The 10,014-nt window shown below is 32.4% G+C and overlaps 1 protein-coding gene across 1 annotated transcript in view; it reads right to left on the reverse strand.

Moving 5' to 3' along the window:
- The window catches only part of LOC139491909 (uncharacterized), a 52,219-nt gene extending 42,936 nt beyond the window's left edge, over positions 1-9,283 (reverse strand). The window contains exon 1 of the mRNA XM_071279843.1: positions 9,164-9,283. Within this exon, the coding sequence (XP_071135944.1) occupies positions 9,164-9,259 (96 nt within the window). The 5' untranslated portion in view covers positions 9,260-9,283. The remainder of the gene's footprint in view (positions 1-9,163) is intronic.
- Positions 9,284-10,014: the final 731 nt, after the last annotated feature.

Below are 10,014 nucleotides of genomic sequence, written 5' to 3' on the forward strand. Positions count from 1 at the left end.
CATGAGATTTTAGCAGGAAAGACTGTGATTGGAGTATTTAACCATTGCAACTTTTTAATTTGATCTCCTCCACTAATTGAAGTAGAATATTTAATGAAGGTGTGTCCACAATTTAGAATATGTTTATATATGTACAGAAATGATGTTGAACCTGTTTTATAAATTGAAAAGGTTACATTTTCCCCCTTATTTCAAAATCTAAGCTTGAACCTCTGCGGTCTTACAAAGTTGCCCCCTGCCGGGAATCTGGTTGTAACATGTACAACAATCAAAGATCAACCCACACTAAACTGAATGTAATTGAAAGACATCTAGAGGTTGATATTAGAGGCAGATTTAGGGGGGGGGGGGGCTGCTTTTTGAGACAAAATTTGGTTGCTTATATAGGGAATCACTGAATCATGACTTGAACGAGCCCCCTCTTAGGTCAGTCAGTGGGCCCCCACTTAAAAAAAATTCTGGATCCGCCACTGGATATACAGTATCTAACAGAAGATGAAAAAGGGAACAATATGGTGAATTTTAGAGATTTATATTATTTCATGTACATGCATTTGAAATATATCAGATATATTGTTTGATTTTTTTTAGTTCTAAGTTCCAAGGTGACCTAGCTTCCATTTTAGAAATCGGATTTAAATGCTAGTCTATCAGAGGGATTTTTCCTTTTAATTGGTTGTAGATATGGAATCTTATTTTACCATGAAGTCAGATTTGAAAATGACTTTGGGAATGAAGATGTTGTAAAGACTGAATGTCAGTTTTAGTCTTATATACAAACATGTATGTACTTTATAATTTTAGTCTTGCATGTATATAATTATGTGTACAATACATATATCACTGATTCAGTGGCAATGGTAAATAGACACTGACAAGTCTTAGATCTATAATATTTTATAGTTTTGAATGTTTTGTCCATTGACTAAAACTAGGTGGAGGTTTGTGTGTTCTTATTTCCAACAGAGGTACACTCAACATATCAATATGTGCATTAAGCAAATTGATAGTTGCTAGATACGGAATGATTATACAACAAGAAAGTTTTAACCTGTGTATATATATACTTAAAATATGTTAAAAAAAATCGTGTCTTTTTCAGGACTTCCGAATCCAACCATGTAGTATGGAATGTCGTTGAGATGTGGTTTTGGTCAATGGATGTTAATGAAGGACCAGTAGTACAAAGTATATCACTGGATTTAGCTCTTTGTCTAAGTGTATTATTAAAGTACTTTGCTTTGAGCTCAGTTCATTGTTATGCAATTCATTCTTTGTGAAATAAAGATTTGACAGAAGACTCTCATGTACAAGGATTTGTCAAAGTAGTACCACCTCTATTTACAATGTAAGTATTAGGGAGATAAAAGCATTCTATTTTGATTTGAACCAAACATATTATATAAAAAAAGAACAAATTTACCCAAGAATGCTACTCCCACTACTAGCAATATGATGCTAGGTTGTTTTAATACATCTGTAGACTTTACTGCCTACTTATGACTCAGTCCTGAGTGTAAATGGTCCTTCAACTATGTGGGGAAAAAATTATAAGGCCTATCTAGGCTTATCAATTTTGAAACTATATTTCATTGTACATATTTGAAATTTTTATACAACCACAGAAATTTTTGCAGTTGAAATACATGTAGGTATCCTGTCGTCGTCTTCCCAAGACGGATGGTTTCCAGATAATAACTTCAGTATAAGTAAAAAGGAAGCCATTAAATTATAACATAATATTTATAATCATAAAAGGAAGCTTGGGATTGTTTTGGGGCGGTTATATATATATAGTCCCTAAGGTTTATGAATAAGGGTTCCAAAAGTGCCCAAAACAAGCATTAATCTTGTGTCAGTACAAAAAGTTGTGTATAAGTATTTCAATTGTTTTGAAACTGTACCATAATATTTAATACCATAAGTAGAAGTTTGGGGTCTATTTTGTGGGTTATGGGGCAAACAGTCGAGGAATTGAGGGCCAAAAACAAACATTTTTGTAGATTCAAGGCAATAAATTGGAGTTATCTTTCTTTGTCCAGAATGGTTGTTGAATTAATATTACCTAAAACCATTGCTTTATGAAATCTTCTTTGAAAATTGGAGTTATCTGTCTCTGTCCAGAAAAGTAGTTGAATCGACTTAAAATAATGCTATGTATACAATATACAATGCAAAATTCACTTTACTACCAACTGATAAATTTAAGCAGTCTTTAATAGCCATTCAGTGATTACAAGCACTTTGATTATCATTCTAGGGTTATCCCCTTTCACAAATGGAAAAATTTCTCAAGTTTGTCTCAACTAAATTTAGTGAAATGTGTATACAAATGCTTATTACCGGTACCTCTAAACTTGGTTTAAGTTCAATTTTTAGCAGCTTCACTTTTACAGTTCTTGATTTATGTACCTTTATAACGTTATATGCTAGCGGAGGCATCATCACCATGACTGTATGACATTTACACTTTAATACTTTATGATGTATTAAAATGAGTAGTTGAATAATTACTGTTGCAAACTCCATTAAAAATTTGATTTGACATCATTTTTATACAACCGCAAAAATTGAAAACTTTTTGGTTGTACATTGGTATCACGTTGGCATCATCGTCTTCATCCAAAGACATTCGGTTTTCGCACTCTAACTTCAGTAAAAGTAAAATGGAAATATATGAAATTTAGACACAAGATTTATGACCATGAAAGGAAGGGTGGGATTGATTTGGGGTATTTTGGTCTCAACAGTTTAGGAATAAGGGGCCAAATTAGCATTGTTCTTGGTTTTTGCTCTATAACTTAAGTTGGTTAACAGAAATCTATGATATTTTAACATAAGGTCTATGGCCACATAAGGAGGGTTGGGATAGATTTTGGTAATTTTAGTTCCAACAGTGTAGGATTTAGGGGCCAAAAAACAGGCCCCAAATAAGCATTTTTCTTGGTTTTTGAACAATAACTTTAGTATAAGTTAATTGAAATCTATAAAGGTTTATGACCACAAAAGGTAGGTTTGGATTAATTTTGGTCCCAAGGAATAAGGGGCCAAAATTAAACTTTGTTTGATTTCATCAAAAAAATGAAATACGGTATTGTGCTTCTTTGATATGCCAAATCTAACCATGTCCAAATTCTTAATTTTAGGTCCTGTTTTCTAATTGGTCTACATTAAAGTCCAAAGGGTCCAAAATTAAAATAAGCTTGATTTTAATAAAAATTGAATTCTTGGGGTTCTTTGATATGGTGAGTCTTAACATGTACTTAGATTTTTGATTATGGGCCCAGTTTTCATGTTGGTCCAAATCGGGGTCAAAAATTATTATACTAACTGAGTATTGTGCAATAGCAAGAAATTTTCAATTGCGCAGTATTCTGCAATAGCAAGAAATCTTCAATTGCACAGTATTGTTCAATACCAAGAAATTTTCAATTGCACAGTATTGCACAATAGCAAGAAATCTCCAATTGCACAGTATTGTGCAATAGCAAGAAATTTTTAATTGCACAGTATTGCACAATAGCAAGAAATATTCAATTGCACAGGATTGTCCCTTTTTCAAATTGGTTTACATTAAGATCCAAAGGGTCAAAAATTGAACTTTGTTTCATTTCAACAAAAATTGAATTCTTAGGATTCAAACGCATTGATCTCAGGAATTTCTTCACTGTCGTTCCCTCAATAACTGCATAAAACAGTTTCTAATCATTATTCATTTGAAACCATTTTATTATACCAATGTCTCACACACAACATAATATAGTATACTGTTGTCTATTAGTCCATCATCCACACTTCAGACAATAACTAGAAAACACTTCCCCCTACTTTCAAGAAAATTTGTTGAAATGTTTATATCTATTGACATAAGCTCCACATCGATTTTATAAATTTTAGAATTTTCATTATCATGTTATGAAGAGAGATTTTATCCTTAAAAAAGAGAGAATTTTCCAATTTTGAACAATAACACAAAAATGCATCCATCACCTTTAATTAAACTTTGGTGAATTGTTTACACCATTGACCTAAGGTCCCTTTTGATTGTAATAAATTTCAGATTATACATTTCTGTGTTATGAATTTTTATATATGCTAAAAAAAAGAAGGGATTTTATAGTTTTTGGACACCTTTAAGTGCAGGAGTTTCTGGCTACATTGAAAACCCATTGGAGGCCTTCAGCTGTTGTCTACTCTATGGTTGGGTTGTTGTCACTTTGACACTTTCCTCATTTCCCATCTCAATTATTCACATAAACACTTCCACATCATTTTATAAAACTTGGGTGAATTGTCTATGTCTGTTGACTTCAGCTACATTCCAAAATTTAAAACAAGATTAACAACTACAGGTCCCCAAATAGCCTTCAACAATGACAAAAGCTCATACAGCACAGTCAGCTATAAAAGACCTTAAAATGACAAATATAAAACAACTGAAATGAGAAAACAAATAGACTAATAATTGTACAAAACAAAATAGTTCAACCTTTAAGCAAGCTTAAAAGGAATCAAGACATATCATGCGCTTACAGTGCAGCTATTTATTAACAAACTCCATATTCAAACACTCAAACAACTAATTCACAGAGAGGGGTGGAAGTTGAAGCCCCCCTTTTTTGTTATCAGTCAATGCATTTGAATGAAGACATGTACACATCAACTCAATTTGTTAATACACATTTCCAGTCTAGCTTTCAATACATTTGTAACGACCTTTAACCCCACTGACAATTTGCGTCTGTGTCCATACTTGTAATATATAAATATATCTTAGTGATATAGCAAATTGACAGAGTATTATAGTCAAATGCCGTTATAGTATATGCATTTACCTTAGTGATATAACGAATTAACAGAGTGATATCGTCAAATGCCGTTATAGTATACCAATTTATCTTAGTGATATAGCAAATTGACAGAGTATTGTAGTCAAATGCCGTTATAGTATATACATTTACCTTAGTGATATAGCGAATTGACAGAGTATTACAGTCAAATGTCGTTATGGTATAGAACATTTCCTTCATGATATATCTCTACCTTTAATGATATGGTTATTGTTATCATAAGGCAGCTGTGGCGTTCCATAAAGAATGCTATAGAGATGTAACAAGAAACCAAACGACAAATATAACTGGGCGTGTCGAAATAGAGAAATCATATACATGTATAGGTTCCAGGATGTATGGTTACAGCAGGGTCTTCAAAATGTATGTTGAATAGATATGTATTTGAACCCAAAATGTTACAATTTTATTTAGATGAGGCTATAAATTATATTAACAAACCATTTATATGTAGATACCGTATATCTGCTCATTGTTTGAATATAGAAACTGGTAGACTTTTTAATATTGAGAGACATCTGCGACTTTGTAATATGTGTTATAAACAAGTAATTGAAGATGAATATAATTTATTTTAGTATGTGAAAAGTATAAAGAACTTCAAAAGAAATTCATCAAACCATATTATTAGAGAAAATCTTCAAATTTTAAAGTTGTACAATTGCTATCTGATCATAATTTTAAGGTATTTTGACTCTACAAGCATTTGAAAATGTCTATTCGTGTCCATAAAACTGTATTTAAAATATTATGACGTTATTTTATTGTTGTACCGGTTCTTTATATCGGTGATTGGACTGTTTTACTTTACCTGTAAGAAACAATAGTGCTTTGTATGAATGTCCAATTTTTTTAAGGGAAACATTCTTCTTACTTTAAGATATTGGATAGCTAAAGGTCGCATAATTAATTCTTACAAGTAAATAGTAGTTCAAGGACTGAAAAAGCTACACCAATTCATCCAATTTGTTTCTTCCTATTATATAGCATCAAAATAAAAATTACTTTTGGTTATTTCCAATGTGTGTATGCACAGTTTCAAACACTTCACTTAATTAGTTTCAATCCAAAAGTAAAATTAATTAAATACAATGATTATAAATCGAGCACATTACCAAGGGGTTATATGTTCACTTACCATGTTTTGTTTTGAAAGAAGAAAAAAAAGACAGAAAGCGTTAGGAAAAGGAGGATAAAAAATGTAGTTCGGTAACATGAGAACACACCAGTTCATTAAGGGACATGCAGTAATCTGGGGTTTTAATGGTGAGCAATTTAAGTGTTTAAATAGTTGTATAACTATATTATTCATATGTCATGACAAAATACCGCAATCAATCCGAATAGAAGGTATAATTATCAAATGTTCCATGTGTTTCAATAAAAAAGAAGACATAAATTTAAATATATGTTATGTATGTTTGTATATCTTGCATACAAATACTACCAAGAGGTACAAACAGTACTTATTTGTAAATGCATAACATGATTTGCAGTTACAAGAAGAAATGTTGCCGATCTAAATTTCATCCTGTCATATATTTTCGAAACAGCTGTATATTTAATCAAATAAAATTGTTAAGAAACAAAGACTAAATTAGTACCAACGTTTTACTGTACCCTTGAAATTCTTATATGTATTTAGAGTTATCCATCTTGTGGTACCGATCGATACAATAATTTAGAAAAGGAGGAGTCAATGCTTTGAAACTCAATCTATTTGTTTTGGAAATAATGATCCAGCTTTAAAGTTTACTAGAACACACCCGCGAAATCGAGGACATTAATAGTGTGGTGGAAAGTATGTAAAGTGTTGAAGGAAGAATTTTGTAAAAGATTTAATGACTTAAGAATTTCAAAAATTCCCATTTTTTTGTTTCTATTACTTTCATTATAAACATACATTTAGTACATTATGAACATTCAAGTCAGGAGCCTGTTATTCAGTGGTTGTCGTTTGTTTATGTGTTACATAGTTGATTTTCGTTCATTTTTTGTACATAAATAAGGCCGTTAGTTTTGTTTTACATTGTCATTTCAGGGCCTTTTATATCCGACTATGCGGTATGGGCTTTGCTCATTGTTGAAGGCCGAAAGGTGACATATAGTTGTTAATTTCGGTGTCATTTTGGTATTTTGTGGAGAGCTGTCTCATTGTCAATGATACCACATCTTCTTTTTTTGTATGATCAATGAATATTTGTAAAAGATTTAATGACTGGAGAATTTCAGAAAAGGTACTTTGAGACAGGATAATTGTTTTTCTAGCTTGGCTCCTCCTTTTTCCCCAAAAATTCCTATTTTTTGTTTGTTCTCTATTAATTTTAATAACACATGAATAATTTTAGCGCTTATCTGTATATTATGAACATTCATTAAGGAGGGGGTGATCCTGATCCCGATATCCCGGGCTTAAAAATATGAAATCCCGAGGTCCCGAATTTAATAAAAATTAAATATCCCGACATCCCGAAATTCGAAAGGTAAAAACACCCGATCCCGACGTCACGAAATAGGTCCTGCCCACCTCATGCATTATTGTAAATAAAGTGTATTTTCCTTTTACTTTCAATTTTCAGTTTCATAATCGATCCACGGCGGTCATTGATATATTATATAGACCCTCTCTATTTAATATTTAATAAACTCTGTGACCGCCGATGATAGTAAACTTGAAAATGAAAGCAGACAGAAAATACACTTGGGACAGGGTATTACATCTATGTTAGTAGTATATGTATGTTCAGGGAAAACGGTAGTATTTGTTGATACATGTCAACTCGTACTTTCGGCAACTCGTACTCAGCCAACTCGTACTTTCGGCAACTCGTACTTCTACCAACTCGTACTTCTACTAAGTCGTACCCAATATTTTTTTAGCATTATAATATAAGTTTTCTACGTTTATATCAGTAGATATGGATATTTTAACTCCCTGAAGTATCCCAGTGCACCCTGAGGTAGATCCATAGAATATGAAAAGGATATTTTTTACTGAACATTGCGTTGAACATGTCTTAGTTTTTTCGTGTTAGTATTTTTTATTAGATACTATAATCAATAACAGATAAGAATAACAATACATTAAATAATTTGATTTATCTGAATCAAATTCATTTCATATAACTGTTCATCTCAAAAAGTTTACATGTTCAATAAATGTTCAATACTGTTCAATCACATAATTAACCACTGAGCGGTTTTCATTCAGAAAACGAAATGTCTTTTAATCCGCAGACGGACCGTTCAACAAACCACACATTCGGACAAGTTGATCATACATTTCACCATAGTTTATATATTTTTTCTCTAAGCTTGGTTTTTACTAACACAACATATAACTGTTTTATCCAGGTTTTTATCTTAAAAAGTGGTAAATTTAGAAAATGTTAACATTGTCGCCTATGGCAGAATAAATAGTACCGTTTTCCCTTCAAAGTATACAGAAAAACGCAAACCGGAAGTCTAATCTGACTTAAAATTTCGTCCAATGACGGAAACATATCCGGACGCCTTTTTTCTGGTTTTTCTCCCAAAATAACTCAATCTAAATAATCATATGAATGGATGACAAATGCAACTATGCACTGTACCTATAGAACACAGAGGCACGATGATTGATTTATTGTGGAAAGAAGAGAAGCGACACACAAAATGAGGTCTTCTCGTTTAATAGTATAGATAATTTACTTTGATCAAGAAAACATCGGACGGCTAGCACCACTCACAATGTGTTTGTTTTAGAAATTTAAATCCTACCCAATTATCTGTTTGCGTTAAAATGTTTCGCTTAATCATAAAATAAAATTTTCACATCAAAAAGAGTAAGAAAAATATGTATTATTGTCCTTTTTACGGACCTTCAAGATGTGTCATACAAGTTGTTGGTGTAGATTTTCTTCGGACAGTGCTTGTACCAAGTCGAATATGACAGTTGTTTGTCATTCGCTTCTTTTGCTATTTTAGTCGTGCATTTGATTATCTCAGATTTCATGAAACTTTTGATTTACCTTGGAGTGCGATATTTGTGTTAAGACAGTTTACAGTATATCATAATCATCAAGTACATGTAACATTAAAAAGTTAGATGCCCAGACATTTCATTTGGGTGTTCTTTGTATGTTCATTGGTATATTGATTAGTACATATGTATCTGTATAAAAAATAGTTATCATGTTCTGGCATAGTTTTATGCTGGTATATATCAGGTGTTAACCAAAACAAAATGTAGGAATCATATTGAAATATTATACTTCACAGAGTGGAACCCATGTTAATGCTGTTAATGCTGTTATTAAAAAGTGCATACGTACAGTTTTATAATTATTCATTCTCAGCAAGCTAGTGCAGATAAGTACTGCTAGGCAGAGAATAACATTCCTTATCCTCCTACATTTTGTCCTGATCATACTGGCAGTCAAAACTCAACTAACCGTAAAATACAAAATTGTCGAAAATGTCAATAAGTGTCAATTTTATGGTGAGATATCGATTTCACTTCCCAGTTGTTATGTGAATTTTTTTTAGAGCACTGAAGATGCAAGCAAGTACGTTTTTTTCTAATCCTAATATTAGTCATGTATACTACTAGTCCGAGATTACTCTGACGTCCAACGTCTGTTTTGCCAGACAAGCTGGGGCCGTGGGACGTCAGAGCTCGTCCCATATCAAAAAGTGGATATTTGCCCACCCAAAATAAATGTGCTGCTTCGTCGCTTCTGGTGCCGATTGGGGGCCTTGGAATTATATAAATCGGGCATCAATCTGTTCATTTTTCATTTATCTCTTCATTTATGTAAGTTTCACCTACCTGCCAACCTTTATTTTTCCATATTTAAACAGTTTTCACAGAGACCTATCGATTACTGCATTTTGACTTTCACTTTCAAATGGACGTCAAGTTACGAGAGAGTTCGTGGCCTCGAGACTCTAATATGCAAATATTTATATTTTTTCACTTCCTTTATAGGAGATCGATGTTTAACATTTAGAAGCCAACCACGACTTTTCACCTCCTTTACAAGAGATCGGTTCTGAGCATTAAGCTCCGACCACGATAACATTCGGAAGCTCTCGTACATTTAGATAACTTGCATCGTAAATGAACGAGGTGTGACATTATGGTCATTTGCACTGTTTTCTCGTGGTCACGTGATAATCTTTG

This window comes from Mytilus edulis, chromosome 1 (assembly GCF_963676685.1).
Source record: "Mytilus edulis chromosome 1, xbMytEdul2.2, whole genome shotgun sequence".
In the NCBI taxonomy this organism is placed as follows: Eukaryota; Metazoa; Mollusca; class Bivalvia; order Mytilida; family Mytilidae; genus Mytilus; species Mytilus edulis.